The 21,705-nt window shown below is 39.4% G+C and overlaps 1 protein-coding gene across 1 annotated transcript in view; it reads left to right on the top strand.

Annotated features, from left to right (window-relative positions):
- The window catches only part of TLN2 (talin 2), a 268,344-nt gene that overhangs the window by 94,365 nt on the left and 152,274 nt on the right, over window positions 1-21,705 (top strand). The window contains exons 26-30 of the mRNA XM_036734916.1: window positions 5,148-5,356; window positions 7,724-7,843; window positions 8,690-8,887; window positions 9,879-10,018; window positions 18,925-19,018. Coding sequence (XP_036590811.1) covers window positions 5,148-5,356; window positions 7,724-7,843; window positions 8,690-8,887; window positions 9,879-10,018; window positions 18,925-19,018 — 761 coding nt within the window. The remainder of the gene's footprint in view (window positions 1-5,147; window positions 5,357-7,723; window positions 7,844-8,689; window positions 8,888-9,878; window positions 10,019-18,924; window positions 19,019-21,705) is intronic.

The raw sequence follows: 21,705 nt of genomic DNA on the forward strand, positions 1-21,705 counted from the left end.
TGCCTAGCAAAGTACTTGAATATATATTTTGTTGTTTTTCAATAATGTCTGACTCTTTGTGACCCCATTTGGGCTTTTCTTGGCAAAGATACTGGAGTGGTTTGCCATTTCTTTCTCCAGTTCATTTTACAGATGAGAATTTGTGGCAAATAAGGTTAAGTGACTTGCTCAGGGTCATACAGCTAGTAAGTGTCTGAAGCCAGATTTGTACTCAGGAGGATGAGTCTTCCTGAGTCTGGCCCCCCGGCACTCTATCCACTGCGCCACCTAGCTGCATATATTAATTAGCATTTAATAAAGGCTTGCTGATTAATTGAGGGTTTTTTTCTCCCATAAGAGTGAAAGATTTGGATATTCTGGTTGATTGAGTACTCTAGCACAGGGCTGTCCAATCTTAGGATTTATTGAAACAATAGACAATATATTTTGATTTGCCATTTTAGTGAGAGCTCTGTAGCTCAGCTTCATTTACTGATGCATTTATGTAAATTTCTATGCTTGTAGGTGGGCCACATAAATGGCTCTGTGGGCTGCGTTTTGGATAGCCCTGCTCTAGCAGAAAGAGAATTGGTGTAGATATACTATATATTGGTAACTAATTTTTGAAGAATTAGGATACAAGAAAATTCTTATCACAGAAAGAGGCTTAAATTTGATTTTACTCTTCCTTCATAACTCAGAAAGTACTTCAGAATCTTCATTATGAACACCATTCATTACTTTTCTGTACTGCATGCAATTTCTGTTTATTTGTTCTCTCTGGTTGTTTAGAAAAGGTAATAAGATGTAGTAGAATGATCAGCAGGCTTGTATTTGGGAGAAGTGGGGCCAAATCCCAGTTGTCACAGTTAAATTCTATGTGACCCTGAGCAAATCACTTAGCTTTTCTGAAATTTGGTTTCTTCATCTGTCAAATAAAATTAGTAATCATTTTGCTTCTACTTGTGTTATTGTGATAAATGTGTGTTATCATTATAAAGAAGTATTTGCTGTCACTATCTTTAACCGTCATTTTTAAGGTCTTGTTCCATCTCTCAATCACTACTTTCTCTCTGTGTTTGGTGATGCTTTTCAAACTTACCCGCCCTCAGGGAGCACCTTGGAAGAAAGGTGCTGTCTCATTTACTCCGTGTGTGCATGCATTTTGTAACCAGCACAGCTAGTTCATGTACCTTGCCAGCGTTGGGCAGTATTCTGCTTCTATAATTTGAAGCTTTTTGTCTCTCTCCAGTATAGGTTTTTCAGTAAAGCAATGGGCTTAAAAAACAAACTAGGGCTTGGTGTTTAGTATAGGGCCTTGCACATAGTAGGTGCATAATAAATTAAGTATTCAAAAGCAATAATAATGGAAGATGTGGAGATTGTGGCGTTATGGGCTTTCTCGTTCTCTATACCTACTAGAGGGTAAATTACTCAAAGGCTGGGATATAGCTTTGTATTTCCTACTGGATTCAAAAATAGCAAATGGTCAGTAAATATTGAATGAATGAATGAATGAGGAAACGATGAGACCTTTCTTTATCATCCTAAAGTTATCTTCAGTGTCTCAAGTAATATCAGAGTTACAGTTTTTCATTTGTATGAAGTTTTCACTAGGCCCTGTGTCCAGCTATTGTGGGACTCATTTAAAAATAATTTTGAGACTATTTTAAATCCTTTTCCCCCTCCCCCAGCCTAATCGTGTGGTAGCTGACTTTTACTTACATAGTCATATTTGTCCAATTGTGATTTTAAATTCTAGGATAAAGAAGTCCCTGTAATAAAGACCAGCCATTATAAGAGGTTTCTTCTGTATTTAATCTCACTGGTGCATATTTTCCAGACACCGCTATTGAGCATAATTTAGGATCCAGATGGTGAGGGAGCTGCTGAAGTAATTTATGGCTTCAAATGCTTTTTTGTAGTTTTTAAAAATCCCTTTGCAATGCTTTCCCAATCTCAGTCCTGGCAATGCAACTCAGACCACAGAATTGTTTTGTTTTGCTTTTTAAACCTGTCCCCATGGTGGTCACCATTTAGACTGTTATTGCAAGTTCAACCATTGGACAACATTAGATTTTTGCCAGGTTCTTTCAGTGACCTGTTTTGGCCTTTCTCCTTCTTTATTATTGGTAGTTTCCTCTTTCTTGGAAACTGAATCATACTGTGGAGATCCTCAAGCTCTATGAGTTTCAGAGGGAATCTCAAGCAGAAATTATATGGAATGAACATACTTAAATCTTTGAAATTTGCCTCTTCCTCTATGCATCTTTTTACCAAATTGGTTTCTCACCATTGCTTTCTGGATATAGTCTTCGTCTATAAAAATGTGTTTTGCACCAAGTGAATCTTGATATAAATGCCTTTTCTAGCTTCCTATCCCAATATTGTATTCTCTGTATATGAAATCGGGTTGGATTCTAGATCATAGACAGTAAGCAGAGAGACAAAAGGAAGATAACAGTTTTGAGCTGGAATCAATCAGCCTCAAGCACTATGCTAGGTTCTGGGAATACAAATGCAAAGAATAAATCAATTCCTACTCTCAAGGAGCCCTACATTCTAACGATAATGTAAGGAACCTTGGAGATCATCTAGTTTTATCCTCCTTATTTTATAGATGAGCTGACCGAGGTCCAGAGAGACTAATTTGCCCAAGTTCACATTTTTTATAAATGGCAGATTTTGAGCTAGAAGCCAAGCTTTCTTATTTCCCTCCCAGTGCTACTACACTATGCTTCCTCTATAAAGAAAAGGCTTAGGTCTTAAATCAAATGACCATTCGACTCATTTTTTATCTTTTTTGTTCACGTTAACCCCACTTATTTTTGCACACTTTCTTGTGAACTTTTTGTCAACAATCTCCCTCCCCGCCCCCCCCCCCACCACAACAAAAATTATTTTGTTTAAAAGTGCTGCAGTCTGTATAAACTATGCTTGAAGCTTGACATATGATAAAGTAAGGATTGGGAGCTTTGCAATTTGCATTCATTAGGTTACAGAGCTATATCCCAGCTGCGTCTTTTCCTAAATATTTACAGATTAACCAGCCTAAGATACAGCAACACTGTCTCATTTATGTATCTGAGTCTCTTCTGGTGTCTTTATTGCACCTCAATCTGAAATGAAGGGACCACCTACTGACTGCTCAAACTAAGCCAAAATGTTTCCCTGCTGCAGATGCAGAGTTTAACTTTGAACCCTCTGAAAATTATCACAGGAAGGTTAGAGTTGAAGGCAGTGAACCACTGAGGAGTTTTTATGTATTTTTCTTCTCCGTGAGTTCTAATAGGACACATGCATAGCCCTCTATCTTTCTCATCAATTCATGTCTTGGCTCTGCCAGGGAAATATTTTCATATTTATTGTCATGACTTAGTGTCGGTGGATGAGTGTTCAATGTCTACAGGGGATAAATTGGCATTGAAGTTGAAAGAGTCTGTGCACATTCAGGAGGAAGCAGGGAAATAGGTTAAGTGGCATGTAAGTAAACTTCAGAGGCTAGAGAGAGCTAGCATCAGCCCTAGGGCATCATCAGGGAGGCAAGAAGCAGACGGACAGATAGATAGGCATTTATGAAATGTGCTGTTGTGTACCAGGTACTGCGCTAAAATCCGAGCATACAAGTACGCACACAAGTGATTCCTGCCGTGAAGGAGCTTTTGTTCTAAAGGGAAGAGACGACTCATAAAGAGGGACTGGAAATGGAGGGTGGTTACCTGCCAGAGGGGTGCCTTGGAGCAAGTGGTGGGTACCTGGGCTGGATGCCCAGAAAGCTCACCTATCAGAGGCCTTCATTTTTCCTACCCATGCCCACCAGCACTGTAGAATTAGCTTTTTCTTTAGCAATACTGGGCGAGTACACTGGTGCGGCCCACCCCAGAATGAGCTTCCATATAGATAGGCCTGGGTTCTTACAGTATTTTGTGGCATTATCATGCTTCTCCCAGAGCATATTATTACTATTGCTACATGCTTGTCTCCTCTTGGCAACAATCTGGAAGTGAATTACACATTAGTAATGAAGGGGTGTGTGTGTGTGTGTGTGTCAGTAGCCATCTCTAGGGCAGGATGAGGAAAGAAAAAAGGGAGGGGGGGCAAGAAGTTCCATGATAACCTTATTATATATTTAAAAGGAATCGCAAGTTGTACATAATAGATTTGCAGTTTCACATGCAATCATCTTTTTTTTTCTATTTTATGTTATAGAAATGCTTGATTTATTTCTTAAGTTCAGAATAAAATAAAAAATAATAATAATTTGTGTTGTACTTTAAGTTTTACAAAAAAAAAATTCATCACAGCAGCCCTGGGAGTTATGTTGTGCAGATAATATCTCTGTCTTGGAGATGAGAAAATTGACTCACTGTGAAAGAGGTTAAGGGATATATCTAGGCTTTACACTGTTAGTAAATAATAGCTGAGGGACTTGAACCGAAGTTCTGTAGACTCCAAAAATAGCCTCGTGCTATTGTGAGTCAAGCATGTGAGAACGTTCACCCACTTACATGTCTATTTGCTTGCCTCCAAGTGAGCAAGCTATTCTTGCTTGCTTGGGTGGACTATGCCTCTCACTGGACACATTCCCAGTACCTACCTCATTCCCCACCCTCACTGTCACTTCAGTACCTCACACCCATTAAGGCAACCCTTGTTGTGACCTCTGGGTCAATACCCAGACCTCAGTTTTACAGGTTTCACTTTTGTGAACCTTGGACAATTGATTTGCTTGATGGGATCCCAGAGAAGATGGTGGGTCAATTTTATGACCCAGGCTCCTGGTCCTATCTTGCTAAATATCTGTGTGGACACACTTGACACAGTAGCAGCAAAATGAGGCTTTAAACTAGTTGGAGGTCTTCATCATCATATTCTCTGCTTGAATCCCTCTTGGATCATTGCAATACATGCTCTTGAAAAAACATCAGTCATTCCCCTTTGCTGTTTTACCATTTTGTTAACTCATCTCCTACTTGTGGCAGGAAGACCACTGTTTTGGTGGCCCTAAAGAACTGGTCCCTTTTAGCCAGTAACTACAGGAAGTCTTTTCTGCCTTCAGGAGTGTAAATAATCATTATGTCCCATCATAATTTTGTTGCTCTTTGTAGATTTAAATACTGGCTTTATATGGTATTCTAACAGACAGTCTGATGGATTTTTCCTTCAAGGAGTGGCTGCAAGAGAGACAGCACAGGCTTTGAAAACTCTGGCCCAGGCAGCTCGAGGAGTAGCAGCATCCACCAATGATCCTGTGGCCGCTCACGCGATGTTGGATTCAGCCAGAGATGTGATGGAGGGCTCAGCCATGCTCATTCAAGAAGCTAAGCAGGCCCTGATTGCCCCTGGAGATGCAGAAAGTCAACAGAGACTAGCTCAGGTGGGCGCTAAGGGTAGGATTTATGGCTTACCATAAATGGGGACAATTTGATAGGCTGGTGCTTGGTATACTTGGTTCTGACTTCACTAAACTTATCTATTACCATCCCCTATCCAGTAAATGCCTTAACTATAGGGTAAGGTTCCAGAGATCTCTAAATCCTTTGAACCGTATATGATGTAGAATAACCCAGTTCAGTTCAACTTTACCGTTTGGGCATGGCATTGATATGCAGAGCTGGCATAAAGTGTTTGTGTGCCAGAAAGCAAGGTGTGAAAATGGTATCCTCATGTGTTATGGCCTATAAGAGCTTTGGGGCCTGCACTGGAACATTTATGACTTAAAAGACAAATACCAACATCTGTAGGAATCATAATTTTTTGACACTGAATATGCACATTTATTTTTTTTAAAAAGTCATTTTAAAAAGCCATCCCTCATTAGGTCCCCATGTGACTTGGCAGTTTACTTCACCTATTTCTAGGGCCCACTAGGAAGGTTCAGTTTGCCCCTACTCACACCCCTCCAAAAAAAATCCTGTGAAAATGCCTAAAATTCCCTGAATTACCTGCTAAAGAACTTGGGGCCCCAGACTTTAAGTAACCATGCTCGTTGCATGAGCCTGGGCAGTGTAACTGCTCCATACTCTTGGCAGCTCTGGCCCATAGGATTGTAGATATGAGAGCTGGAAGGAATCTTGGAACTCATCAGGCCCAACCCCTTCATTTTACCAATTAGGAAACAGAGGCTTAAGAGGTTAATTGACTTGCCTACATTCACACCGCATTAAGATTCAGTCAGATATGGCTTTTGAACCCAGGTACTCTCACTCCAAAGCTAGTATTGTTTTTGTAAAGACTATGCTGTTCTCTTAGGCTGTAAGTTCCAGCAGAGGTACCTGCCTGTGTTGGTAGGGTGAGCATCTTCATCTGGGAGCTTGTGATTTCCAATGAAATCATAAGTCATTCCTTAATGCTTTCCCTAATGTGTATATTTGGAAGATACTTCAGCCTTTTTGTTCTTGGTGCGTTTAGTCTGACACTGACACATTGGGAAAAACCTGATCTGGACCTATCACTATGACTGTCCTCAATCCATTCAGGTGAACTGAGGCTAACAAAACCAATTAGTCTGTTCACCTTAACCCTAGATTCTGGGATAGAGCAGCAGTATGGAGAGATATCTATGACATGAAAAACACAGACTCTTTCTCTCAGGTTTTATATTTGTTTGTTTGTTTATTCATTTTTTCAGACTTAATTCTCCCCCTTTCACCCAGCCTTATAGTGTAGGGACTACTCATGGGCCCACTCTCAATTGGCTGAGGGGCTTTGACATGCTCCTTTTCTGACCTCCATTCCTTTCCTAAGCTACCTAATAGCCCTCTGAGCCCTGAGGACTCACTGTATCAATAGTGAAGGCTAGCCCCTTGCAGCTCAGAATTCCCAGGCTCAAGAAATCCGACAGTAACCTCCCCAGTAGCTGGGATATCAAACATGAGCCATCATGCCCAATTATATTCTGTTTAAGAGAACAGAAGAGTACCCATTTTGAGCTGAAGCAACAAGTGAGGTCTCTGCCAATGCAAAATAACACATCCCAAAATGAGTATGAAATCACTCAAGAGTTGCAGTCATTCAACTAGGCAGAATAAAATTTCAGGGCCTTGTTTCAAATGACTTTTCAGAATCAGGGAACTCAGAATGAGCTTTATTCTTGTGATTTCAGCAAAGCTCATAAGATAAAAGTGATTGCATTTTTTTCTTTGAGACAGCTTGAGCTAGTTGTGGCTAAAGCTGTTAGAATCAGAAAGCACCTTGGACTTACTCCAGGCCATCTGCTTGGGTGCATTCTATCACCGGGTTAGCCCCACTGCCAGCGCAAGATGTTATCCCCAGATATCATAGGTACATTGGCTTTGGGCTCAGAACCTTTGCTGAAAGAAGTAGTTTAATGGCATCATTTTTTTTACTAGAAATGTGATTTTGGCCTAGGAAGTTCCCAGTAATGAACTTGTCCTACCAGTGCAAATCCATACGTCTTTGCAATGCGTAGTCTTAGAGAGTCTTTCTGGGTCCCTGAGACTTTAAGTGCCCAGAGTCACATTGCCAGTATTTATTCAAAGGGGGGTTTGATTTAGGTATTTTCAGAGGCCATTTCTCTATCCATTTTACCACACTGTAATTTTAGGTAGATACTGACAATTTCCATGACTTGTTTGGGGCGGTAGAGGCTGCAATCTCACCAGGGTTTGGATGTTCATTCTACATCATTTTAGCAGCATCAATTTTGTATCCAAGGGACACTTAATTTGAGCCAGGTGAGATTCAAGGAACAAACCCTTTTATTATTGTTTTTCTTTCTAAGGTGGCCAAAGCTGTCTCACACTCTTTGAACAACTGTGTGAATTGCCTCCCGGGACAGAAGGATGTGGACGTGGCCTTGAAGAGCATTGGCGAGTCCAGCAAGAAGCTGCTTGTTGATTCAGTAAGAAAAATCATTTTATTGTGGGAGATGTTTAAGTATTTGGATTCTTTTCCACTGTAAAATATAGAGTGTTTTTGTCCTGAGGTCACTTGGAGAAATTGTTTCTTTTTTGTTTAATCAGACTTCTATTTCCTCTAGTCATTTGGAGGTAGAGCTAATTTCCGTAATTGTACCAAGTTCCATTGCATTTCAGCAGTACACCTTTTCCAGTGGATCCATAACACATTGCTTTCTAAGGTCATCTCAGCAGATAAAGTCAGTGTGGGAGAATATGAACTTTGATCTCGTGGTTCCTCTACTGCATTAGGAAGAAGGGAAAAAGGAGATGGGCCCAGTATACTTAAAGGATATTGTCATTTATAACTGTCTGACATTTTGTCAGTCACCCACTCTGAGGAATGGAAAAACTATGTTACTAGCAAAGATCACAAGTATAACAACAAAAAACTAATATAGATTTCTCTAAATCTGGTAATTATTTTATGTCTTTATTACAAAAGTTAATTATTGGTGGTTTAGAAAATCAGAAAGCCTAAATGTAGTAAAGGTATGTTTTTTCCCTGCTCTTAGGTTTTAAAACTTAAAAACAAATAAGTTTATTATTGAAGCATCTTTTCATCTAAAATTTTAATCTCTTGGGTTCATCATTTTGCACTGTTTTCCTGACATTAGATTTTTTCTCTGTCTCAAGGGTAAGTTCCAACTCCATGTTGAAGGAGAAGTGCAACTTGGGGTGGGATCACAAAGAGACTTAGTACCTCTTAGTCTTGATGTTATCATTAATAATACACATACATATGCATCAAAGATGAAAGTCACCTATTTCTCTCTATTTTCTTTCACTAGCTACCGCCAAGTACCAAGCCTTTCCAGGAAGCCCAAAGTGAATTGAACCAGGCTGCAGCTGACCTTAACCAATCAGCAGGGGAAGTAGTCCATGCCACTCGGGGACAGAGCGGAGAACTAGCAGCTGCCTCTGGAAAATTCAGTGATGACTTTGATGAATTTCTCGATGCTGGAATTGAAATGGCTGGTCAAGCTCAGGTAGGTGGCAGTGGTGATGCTGGTGATGCTTGGTCCTGAGTTCACATATACCTGTATGCTTTTTGGGAAGATCTGTGATCCAGGATGACCTCATTAGAATGGTGCTCTCTGGGTGGTGTCGAACTTGTATCCTTGCCGGTGAAAGAAGTATTTCCAGGCTCCAAAAGATGAGTTTTTCTTTTCTTGTCCTTCATTAGACAATTCCTCTTATTTACTTATACCATTTTGGGTAGAAATATGGGATACATTTAACAAAGATTAGAGTAGCAGATTGGAATTTAACATAGTTTAGTAAAAGTTTGTGTTTATATTTTCTTTTTCTGGTTGGCACATTTAAAGCTATTGTTTTGAAACCTAGTATCAAACAATTAAATTTTCCTTTCCTACAAATGAATAGATAAACTTTTTTTTAGAGCAAGGGAACGTGACAAGCCTATTATTACTGTTTTCTGAACTCCAGTGATCTCCCTAAGAGAGATTAAGGGTATTTCTTGCTCTCTTATCTATAAAAGGTGTTTTCTTTTTCTTTTTTTTTTAATTTTTCAGATGCTAGACCAGGTGAGAAATGTATCTTTTTCTGTGTAGAAGCTGCCAGAATGTAATCAGCCCAGAGAATAGAGACAATGTGGGTCGTTTGTGCCAGGCTGAGATGTACAAACTGCTTGACAACCCAGGCATTGTTAAACAAGTTGCTGGAATTGTTTGTGGGGCATGTGTCTGCATGCACGCGCTTAGTAATACAGCTCCTGTCAGACATTCACTTGTTTCAGGATAGATTCCTGTCCCTAGAACGAGATGTGTAGAGGGGCATCTCTCTGGATAAGGGGAATTACTGGTCAGCATCCTACAGAGGCAGGCATCTGGAGACAGTGTCTGCATAATGGGATCTATACAGATAACTTACTTCTATTTCAGAATGCTCCCTGTGGCCCTGTGAGTCCCAGAGATGTTATACAGACCATAGTTAGTTTGGTTCCTTTTGACTTTCCAGACTAAAGAGGACCAGATCCAAGTGATAGGGAACCTCAAGAATATCTCCATGGCATCCAGTAAGCTGTTGCTAGCTGCTAAATCTCTCTCCGTTGATCCAGGGGCCCCTAATGCAAAAAATCTCTTAGCAGCAGCTGCAAGGTAAGAGGGAAAAAAATAGGGGGTTGTACTGTGTCACTATGACAATTCTTTTCCCTTATTATGTCTTTAAGTGCTTGGTTCTAGCCTCTTGTTGCTTCGTGATGTACTACGTGTGTTCCTTGCAACTAGTGGAAATGAACACTTGGACTTTTGGTAGTTTACAAAAGTTGATTGTTTATGTATTTGCATTATATTTAAATGAACATGTATCCTGCACATAGTAGACATTTAATGGTTTATTTTATTGAATTTAAAGTTAGTTTTCTTACCACAAGACTTTTTTTCTCCTTTTATTCCTGATAACTTACATTTCTGTAGTGATTTAAAATCTGTGAAATACTTTTCTAACAACAGCCCTGAGAGATAAGTAGTATGAATATTATTTTGCTCAAAATATGTTTGTCCATTTTACAGATAAAGAAACTTGGGCTGTAAGTGGTTAAATGAATTACCCACATTCACATAAATAGTAAGTGTCCAGGATGGAATTTGAACCCAAATCTCTTGATTCCAAATCTGTTCAATCTTTACTAAATTCTAAACTTCACTGATTTTGCAGGCTCAATTTAGAATAATTTCCATTACTTTCACATAAAATAATTTGTTTGCAGTTCTTTGCTACTAGGAAAAGAGCTGCTACAAATATTTTTGTACATATAGATCCTTTTTCTCTTTCTATGATCTCTTTGAAGTATAGGCCTAGGAGTGGTATTGTTGGTTCAAAGGAAATGCACAATATAGTGACTTTCTAAATTACTTCCCAGAATAGCTAGAGTACTTAGCAATTCCACCAATAGTCCATTAGCATGCTTCTTTTTCTTTAACTAGTCCAACATTTGTCAGTTTCCTTTTCTCTCATTTTTACCAATCATATAATTATAAGATAAGACCTTGACTTAATTTTCTCTAAATATTAGTGATTTGGAGCATTTTTTCCATGCGCCTATTCATAGCTAGTATTTCTACCTTTGAAAATTGCTTTTTCATTTCCTTTGACCATTCTATCTATTGGGATGTGACTCTTGTTCTTGTAAATTTGAATCAGTTCCTTATATATCTTGGTTATGAGGTTTTTATCAGAGAAACATGCTATGATGATTTTTTCCACTTATGTATTTCCATTCTAATTTTAACTACCAAAGTTCTGACTGTGCAAGCAAGTTTAAATTTCATGTGATGTGATCAAAATTGTCCATTTTCTCCTTTGCTGTCTTCACTATCCCTTGTTTGGTCAGGAGCTCATTTCTTAATTGATTTGCAAAAGTAAGGGCTCTTTCACTTTGGAGATCTATTGTTCTCCAAGTTGGGATTTTAGCAGCTATTGCTGATTCTTTACTCTTCCTCCACCTCCCTAACTTGCCAAGACCCTTTTGATAAAGCTCTTCGCAGGTATCTCTCCTCAGATGGCTTTCATTGTCTTACATTTTTAAATGACCTCAAAATTACAGTGACTTGAAAGTTTCCATTCTGGAACATGCCGTTCATTGCCTTAGAACATGAGAGGGAAAGTCTAGCAAAGAAGAACTAGTTTTCACAGCTGTGAGATATCCTAGGGGAAAGTCAAAATTGGTCTTTTAAAGTTCCAGGTATCAAATAATAGAGTTGCTCCAAATGAATGTCATCAGCATTCGTGACATTCATACTTCAAATCCCTACTTAGAAAATTGAATTGGGGATAAATGTGCCCCCTCTTAAAAAAATTAAAAGATATCTTGGATACCATAGATTATCCAAAGTCTTCTATGAGTCAAAGTGAGCATAGAAGCCCAGAGACTACTGAAAACTATCCTGTTACGTTGCTTTGCCTTTTAATAGCTCATCTAGGAATCATTAGATCATAGATTTAGAGCAAGAAGGAACTTTGAGAGACCATCTAATCCAACTCTCATTCTACAGCTGAGGAAATGAGGCCCAGAGAGATTAAATAACCAACATCACACAAAGTTAGGTAATGCAGACATAATCTCACACACACACACACACACACACACACACACACACACACACATACCCCTTTTTTATTTTTTAAAACAAATGAGGAAACTGAAGCTCTTTAAGGCAGTGCAATACAGTAGAAGAAGTGATAAGCTTAGAGTGCTGACTATAGAGTCCTCAGACCCGAATTCAAATCCTAGCCCTACCGTTTACCGTAGTATACTGGATAGAGTTCCAGTCCTGAAATCAGGAAGAGTCATCGTTCTAAGTCTGGCCTCAGACACTAGCTGTATGACCCTGGGCAAGTCGCTTAATGGTGTTGGCCTCGGTTTCCTCATCTGTAAAACGAGATGGAGAACGAAATGGCAAACCATTCCAGTATCTTTGCCAAGAAGACCACAAATGGGGTCACAAAGAGTTAGACATGACTGAAACAATGACCTTCTGACTCTAAATCTATTATCCTATGGCCCTATGACTTGGGCAGGGTCACACAGTTAGTACACAACTGAGGTAGATTCAGAAGACAAGCCCCCTGAGTCACAATTGAGTGCTCCCTCCATTGCATGCTACAAATTAATCATGCAAGAGGAAACTGTTGTGAGCAGATGCTGGCAACCACTCCCCAGGGATCCAGCATCTTTTGTGGAACATTTTTCTCCCTAGTTTTAGTCCGAGGTAGAAATGCTGGGGGCAAAGAAGGGATCTGTTCCTGTCACTGTTAGATCTTGGTGAGGATGCTGTAAACTTTGGCTAAGGGACCCAGCCAGGAAGGATGAGCATGTAGAGTGGCCTGACATCATCTTAAATTTTCAGCATCTCAGTCGTTTTCTCCTCCTGTTACAGGATGAGAAGATCATAGATCTATATCCAGGAATGCCTATACAGGTCACCTAGTCCTAAGGGATTGAACATGCAGCCCATAGCATTCTAGTGGGGCCTGAACCAGATTAAAATGTAATTCGGAAATATTTAGCAAAATAAATAAAAATATGATAGAACATAGGTAATGTTAATATATGGTTTTCTGACTCAGTCTGCAACCTGTGGGGATCCTCATATAAGACTTAGGGGCCCCATTTCTATTTGAGTTTGACACCAAGTCAAGTCTAAGTACTTCATTCCATAGAAAAGGACACTGAGCCTTAGCAAGAGGTCATGTGACTTGCCCAAGGTCACAAAGGTGACCTAAAATCTGTATTCTTTTGACTGTACCCTTCTGCTGAGTATTAAATTATCAAGGTTAGAGTTTTAATAGATCCTAGACATAATCTAGTAAAAGCATTCATTTGATTTACTTTATTCTTTTCTTTTTCTTTTTTTATTTTAGAGGGGGGAAGGCAAGGCAATTGGGGTTAAGTGACTTGCCCAAGGTTACACAGCTAGAATGTGTCAAGTGTCTACGGTCATATTTGAACTCAGGTCCTCCTGACTCCAGGGACAGTGCTCTCTTCAGTGTGCCACCTAGCTGCTCCAGATTTTCTTTTTTCAATGAAGTTTTGTCATCTTTTCTAAACTATTAGAAAACAGTCACATAGAAATAAAGGGGATGTAAAGGTACATTATGCAGAAAGCTGTAAACTCTTTATTTGCAGTATTTTAAGTGCATATTGACTTTAAAAAGATGGCAATAAAATAATCTCTTGGTTTCCATGTCCCCTTTCGAGCTCTCTTCTTTCTATATATTTTTCCCCTGTTGTTGCATAGTTACAGCCAGTATGACTGTTGTTCTGATTGTCCTTTATTCTGAATCATATTTCTTCATAGCCTTCATATTGGTCACTTGGTATGGGGAGGTGCTCTCCTGTTATTCATATGTCGCGATCTTAGCATTTTCACAGCCTTTGAGCCAGAGATTCTTAGCCATTTTTTTGTGTCCTGGACCCTTTTGGAAGTCAGTGAAGCCTGTGGACCCCTTCTCAGATTAAGTTTTAAAGTGTATAAAATAAAATTCATAGGATCACAAAAGAAACCAATTATATTGAAATGCAGTTAACAGAATATTTTTAAAGTACAACTTCACAGACCCTAGGGTATGAGCCCCTTGCTTTAGACCATTGCCAACCCCTCACTTTTCACAGAAGAGGACACTGAAGCCCAGAAAGGTAACAATCTCTTTCTTAGGGTCACTCAGTAGCAAAACCAAGACTAGATCTTTGGGCTCCTGATTCCCGGTCGTGACTCTTTTCATTATCCACCCTGATATCTCTCAGTTATTCACATGGCTGTCATATGACCTAACGGTAATTTCATTGTTGCTTTTCAGGGCATGAACAAGCCAGTCCAGTGTCTCAATCCTGAATTTCCTGCCCTACCCCAAACCCCGAACATTTTCAAATTTGACCCTGTTGTTCTTTGTTGGACTGTTCATTCCTTCTTCCCATGGGAAAGCCCGTTTTCTTCTCAATAGAAAATGGAACATTTCTTTGTGTAATGGACCCTCATTTCTTCCTCAGGATAAAAGAAAGGGGAGGGGAGGGCAGAACACATTTGAAGAACCCAGTCATCTTGTTTCAAATGTCCGCAGTGGCATGGTTTTCACTTTATTTTCATTTGCTTTCATTTCACATTCGGGATGTGGAAACTTGTTTATTTCCTTCAATTGTGCTGGTTCAGGATGTTGCCAAATCTCACGAGTCTGGTTGAGTTGAGAACCCTTTTCTCAGGTTTTCACCAACCCCTGTCTCAGGATAAGCAGCCGGGCTGGTGCTCTTTGATTGCGTCCAGAGACTGAGAAACCAATTTTCAGTTGCAAGAGAAAGGTGCTCTACCTCCCTTCTCCCTCCCTGCTGTTGTTGCTGACACTCCAGCCTTGCCAAGCCCCTGGCATGAAATATTCGACAACTTGAGAAGCAATTTACCCTTCTCCCCTTCCAAAGCTGCCCTAGATGCCGAGGTTATACTGGGGATCATAGGACCCATTTCCACTTCTGTCCCAACCTTAGCATTGACTCTCTAGGAACCCGCAATTTAATTAACACCTGTCTCCCTCATTGCCACTTGTATTTTGCTGTTGTTCCCTGCTGAGCCTGCCTAAGCTCCTCAGAGAGTGTCACCAAAGCTGGAACAGTAATTCTCTTTGTATAAGAGAAGAGAGAGGGGAATTGGGATGTGCAGGAGAAAAAAAAAATAGTCTTTTTCTCATTTGCCTTTGATCATACTATTTCTTCCTCCCCTGTCCTAATTGGTCTCCTGCTTTGCTTCTTTTCATTTGAATGGTAACCATTCTTTAGAGGACAAATCAAATCCTACCTTCTTTAAGAAGACTTTGATGGCTATTCCAGCCCACACTGATTTCTTTCTTGCCATTCCTGATCTTGTATTGGCATTTGATTGTTTCAACCCCAGTCCTGTCTCTTCCCTCTACTAAACCTGGAAAATATATAATCCATCTATCTGTCTGGCTGCATCAACATAATATGTATGTGTGTGTATAACTACAGCTGCATACATAGACAATATATACATAGATAGTATATAAATATAGATAATATATATATTGTATATAAATATGTGTGTATATATAAATGTCTATGAGTATATATAGTCTGTTTTATGTGAAAAGGGTGGGAGAGAGAGAGAAAGAGACAGACAAACAGTCCTCTTGGACAATATTTTGTGTGTCATCTCTTTTCTGGTTTTCCTACATTCCTGTTTACCTTTTTGCCGGCATATGTCGTATCTACCTAAATAGATTGCAGTTGAATTAAGCAAACATTTATTCAGGTCCTCTCGTGGGTAAAGTCTGGTCCATAGTGAGAAGTGCTCAAGACAAGGGTCCAAGTTTTATAAATCTTAATTCTTCCACTACACCTAGTATTGTACCTTGTAAATAATGGGCATTCCATAAATATTTGTTTGGTCACTGAACTGCTTTATCTTCACTAGATATTAAGTAACTCAAAGGCAGGAATAGTGCCTTCCTCATCTTCTGTATCCCCCACCATGCTTTGCATATGGTAAATGGTTGTCCATACTATGCCATAGCCCTTAGGATACTCTGGTTTGGGTCACTTTAGTGTCACTGAACAGTTTTCGGTTTAGAAATCCCTTCAGTTGCCTTTGAGGCTTGGGCCTCAGGTCTGGTTGCTTTTATCCATAAATAGAGGAATGTCCCTACTTTGTGATTTCATTAGCGGTCACGCTATCCCAGCGCCATATGGTAGGTGCCAACTCCAATATGTTTAATGTATAATAATCTCTTGGGCGTCCTGTAGAAGTTTGCGATTTTCTGAGTCAGATCCATACAGCCTTTCACTTTGGGCACCCTGACTTCGCTTGTTTATTCTTCCTACACACTTTGAGTAGATAAGTGTGACTGAGAGCCAGATTAAGGCTACTCAGTGTCTGTCCATATTGCCCAATGAATTCCTCAACTATAAGATGTTACCCTGTTTATTGAACAGACAGGTATACAAGCCCTTACTTTTAGAATCTAATGTTCTAAACCAGGTGATCCTGACATTGGTCAGAGCTGAAGACAGACCAAATAGAGAGTAGACACACTGGAAGAAACATAAACTAAATGAAGCAACATTTGTGTACAAATACCAAGTGATCCTGACCTTGCCTCACAACTGCTGGGCCACTAGTAATTGGGTGTGTCAATATATACTGATTTATTGACTTTATTAAGCCCTATTCAGGCTCTTTCCCCTGAATGGCACTGTGCTAACCATAGTACAAGGTACGGCCTCTGCCTGCCCTTAAGCGGGGTGTCCCTCCATCCTGGTAGTAATGGCATATTGTTTCTACATTGTGTGCAATGGAGAAACAAAAAATCCTTATTTTGTCATATGTTGTCCCAGTTGAGTACTCAAGTGTTGGATTTTTCACCACTAGAGTTACTAAAAATTTTATAAGGAAAATCTATGGGCAAATGAATGAATTTGACCAGAGTCAAATGGAACAAGGAATATTTTGGTTCTTTCCTTATCCAAAGTTCAAAATGTGGGGTTTTTTTCCCCTTTTTCTTCCCTAGCTCATCACCTTAAGTAAATTTAAAATTCAAACTAGAGTCTAGAGTCTTTTCATCAGATAATTAGGCTGATAGTCCTTTGTGTATTGGAAAAGCCTCTTCCTTCAATTTGCATATTCCCTGGCAAACTCAAAACAATTTATTAGTAAAATGCATTCATTCACTGACTCCAAATCCTCTGCCCTTTCCACTGAACTAGGATTCACAGAGGGGGTTTGAAATATCAGCTTGGTATTGTCCAAAGATCAATGGATATAGAGTCCAGAGACCTGGGATTTGATCCAGGAGTCTGCCCCCCAGAGGCTCTGGCCTCGGTTTCATCATCTATAAAAGTGAGACACATATAGCCTATGTCACCAGGTTGTTGGGAGACTAAATGTGACCATATATGTTAAGAGCTTTGTAAACCAGAAAACGATACATAAAGAAGTCTCAGGTGCTGTTGTCATTTTTATTATAGACATTATTATATATATCATGAAGAGGAAGAGGAACTGACATTTCTTATGATTCACTAAGTCCACAAAGCCACTTTAACTTACAACAGCCCTGTCAAATACGGGTAGGATTTAGATAATTTAGATAAATGGAAAGTATATTCTAAGCAAAAGGGAATGATGTGAACAAAGGCTTAGAGGTGGGAATAAGAATGATGTGTTGGGGGGAGGGACATAATGCATTGACTTGGCCTTATGTTGTAAGTTGTAAGAGGTAATTTTGGGTGATGGGGTAAGAGCAAAATTGTGGAATGAATTGAAAATCAAGCTGAAGATTTGTTTTCCTTTTTTCTACCTCCCCTAATCTCGTTGTTGTTCAGTTGTGTCCAACTCTTTGTGACCCCATGGACCATATCATTCATGGGGTTTTCTTGGAATGGTTTGTCATTTCCTTCTCCAGTAAATTAAGGCAACAGAGGTTAAATGACTTGCCCAGGGTCACACAGCATACTTGCTGTCTTGTGTCTGAGGCCAAGTTTGAACTCAAGTCTTCCTGACTTCAGGCCCAGCACTGAACCACCTAGGTAAACAGAAGTTAAGTGACTTGCCCAAAGTCATACGGCTAGTCTGAGGTCGGATTTGAACTCAAGTCTTCCTTACTCACTCCATGTTAATAAAAGACACTCAATAATTTAAGTAGCACCTCAAGGAACATTTTTGTCATTCACATTCTCCTCGATGAAACATGTTGACCTGGACTCACATACACCCTCCCATTCTTTGCCTCTGGATCTTACCTTTGCTCTCTCCTTAAGTCTGCTTTGCCTTGAAACACAATAGCCACCTCTGCAAGGTCTATCCAATTTCATTACAGTACATAGTAGTGAAATGTGTGCCCTTGAAATAATCCAGCTCTCTGAATTATCTTGTAGCCTAGAGTAGGTGGCAGTTTCTGTCTCCCATTCTAGAAGAGGCTGCTTAAGAGGGATTGGAGACCAAGGGGTGTCCAAAGTTTTAAATCTTTCCCAGTATTCAGTCCTGCATTTAAGGACCATGAGTTCATGTGGGATTATGCGAAAAGTAGTTTTAAAATTCCGTTATGCTGTTTATAGCATATCTTTGGTAATCAGTACTCTCTTATTAAAATCTTAGAAATTGCAAGGGGAGGTGTCCAGATTATTCCTCAAAAGTAGCTAATCAGAGGTCTTGAAAACCATGTGATCATATTACTTTCCGAATTCCATTGGAAAGTCTTGCTCACATATAGATTGAGACAGTTATTAATTCTGAAAAGAAACACAAGTTCCCCTCAGAAGTCAGACCAATAATCAGAAACAAGGTAATGATTCTCCTTGCTTGAGGGAAAAATTTTCTTCCTCAGTTATGTTTCTTATTATGCTTTTTGCTTGTTTAGAACCTATAGCTTACAGAAGAGCCTCAAATGGGAACCATACTCTACTTATTTAACCAGTTGAATTTCTTATGAATTGCAAAAATAAAATAAGGGTAATTTCATCATCGATCTTTATAAAAAATACTTTTTTTTTCCTTCCTAGAGCTGTGACAGAAAGCATTAACCAGCTCATCACGCTGTGTACCCAGCAAGCACCAGGCCAGAAGGAATGTGACAATGCCCTCAGGGAACTTGAGGTATTATTACATGGGATGATGCTTAGAGGTTTCAAAAAAGTGGAAGGAAGGTGCTGTCCTTCCATTTTCTTGTAGGAATGTGGCCCTGTGCCTTTCTTTCTATTCTTTCTGGGAAGGGAATTGTAGCCTGTCCTGGTGGATAGGAATTCCTCCTGGTGGAGCTAAGGGAAGCATCAGTACTGCCTCTACCCTTGTGTTCAGGCAGAAATGTATTTTGTAGAAAGAGTCTCATATTTAGAGGAGGAGGAAGTAACTGTTACCAGCTGCTCTTTGGCTGGCACTGTGGATTTAAGACCAAAACTGAACAACTGGTTGCAGCAAGTTAAGATAATATATATAATAAGATATATCCTGAGGCAGCTGAGAGTGACAGCTCAGCTGGGACACACTACTTACTGAGGGAAGAATACATTTTGCCTGTACATTTTGTCTTACTAGGGTTCTGGGTGATTCTCTAGGCAGGGTGTTACAGACTGACACTTCTTGACCAAAAGGATTAGAGCAGAGTCAAGAGTCCTGGGCCTCCCCATGACCTGGTCCTGATGCAGTTGCAGACATATCTCAGGTCCTAGCTTTTGTACCTTAGTATAAGAGTACAAGTATTTGTGACAGAAAATAAATGAAAGCCTGTCCCTCCCCAACCCTTGACGAGCTAGATGTTCCATAGATGGAGAGCATATTTAACAGACCAAATTGATATCTCAGTAAAAATAAATTGGTTGTGTTTCCATGGACATTTGATTTCCCTACAGAGATGCCGCTTGGTTGTCAATCATTCAGAGCATTTGTATGTTCTTCAGTCCATGTATTTCTGACATCTTGGAATTACCTAAGCACCTGGAGGAAATTCCACAATCAACCAGAAATAATTCTGACTTCCCACTTGCCCATGATGTAGTCTCTATAATTGACTTTTTATTCCTGGCCTCGGAGTATTAGCCTGGAACTCAAGATGTACATTTACTTTATAAAAATTGCTCAGAACCTTCTCCACAAATCTTAAATTTAAATCTACATATTTCTTAACGAAATCAGTGGAGTCTTTAGGCCTTTTCCAAAATGTAATACCAGAAATCAGAATTCTGCTGCCATTTTTAGACAGTAGGTCTTCATGGTAAGCTGTGTGGCACTCTCTTTTGTACCCTGAGCTCAGGTCACTTCATTCACTGCCCACTGCAAAGAGAGGAGCTTGATCAGGGTTTAAGAACTATGAGTAACCTCAGCATCCATTTTTGTCCAGAACAACACAGCTTCCAGAGCCCTGAACTTTTATAGGATTTTATACTGTTTGTGAAAAGTAGAACTGATTTGATCACCTTAAACATAGGGTCAGCTGTTTGTCTTTACTCAGTGTCCTAGTGTTACATCAGCTTAGCTGTTTTTTCTTCTACCCTGTGTTTTTAAGTGGTCTGATGGTTGAAGCAGGTTCAGAAATCTTAATTGGATCTGCCAATTGGCTTTGGCAAAAAGTGTTCAGGTTTGTTTGTTTCCCCTTTACATAGGAAAGAATAGGTATAAGTTACATTTTTTAATGTATTTCATACCTGATTTAATATCTGAATATGCTTTCATCAGGGAGAATGGAAAACAAAATTAAAATGATGGCAGTTAGTATTTAAAAAGAAAAATAATCACAGGATTCTGAGTAGCCCATTTGAAACAAATCCTATTTAAATGAATTTTGCTTTAAGGTAAATTCTTCAAAAAAAAAATGAAACTAATGATAGATGAAGGAATTTGCGTGGTTGGTTAGCTGAGCCCAAAACAGTGGAAGCTATGTGAAATAGATTGTAGTTTTGAGGTTATAAACAATAGAAACAGTGATTAATTGAAAGAAAATAAGGGAAAATGAGTTATGCTCCACAAAGGGTTCAACATCTACTGATGATTTATTTTAGAGAGAATTTTTTATTGGAAAAATCACATTGGTGAGATTCTGCTCGTTAATTGCCCTCCTGTGTTGAGATTTGGTATGCTTTTCCCTTCATAATTGATTCTCAGGTAGCCGAAGCAGTGGGAATTGTCTATATATACATGGAGATAATGGAGATATTCTATGATCTTGTTCATAATAGCAGATAGGCTCTTGTACTCCGAGGAAGGCAGAAAGAGCTTATTATCTTGGGGCTGATGCTTTTGTAAACTTCTCCAGAATGCAAGGTGGTTGAATGAGTCATTTTCACCATTAGTAACCACTGCCTGATTAAATTTTCAGTTATTTGGAGGGGACCTATCTTTTAAAATGATTTGGATCATAGATCTGGAGGGGACCGCAGAGGTCATCTAGTCCAACCCCCTTCATTTTATAAGTGAGGAAAGTGAGATCCTGGACATTTTAAGTGATTTGTCTGAAGTCCATTAGGTAATGTAGCATCAGAGACAGTTTTTAAACTAAGACTCCAGAACAATTGTCTTCCCATTCCCTCTTCAGATTTTCTTACGGTGTCCAAAAGGTCATCTGCCTTTAGATTCTACCATTCTTTTTACCTGTCCCTTACTCTTGTACCTTAAACTGAAGAGGGATGCCATTGGGTTATAGTGGAAAGAAAACGACCTTTGTGACTTTGGACAAGTCCCTTGATCTCTTTAGTATATTCATCTGTAAAGTGGACTAGATGGCCTCTGAGGTCCTTTCTATTATATCATATAAACGTTCTCATCATCCTTCCTATCTGATACTTCTTAAG

The sequence above is a fragment of the Trichosurus vulpecula genome, chromosome 8 (genome assembly GCF_011100635.1).
Source record: "Trichosurus vulpecula isolate mTriVul1 chromosome 8, mTriVul1.pri, whole genome shotgun sequence".
Taxonomy (NCBI): Eukaryota; Metazoa; Chordata; class Mammalia; order Diprotodontia; family Phalangeridae; genus Trichosurus; species Trichosurus vulpecula.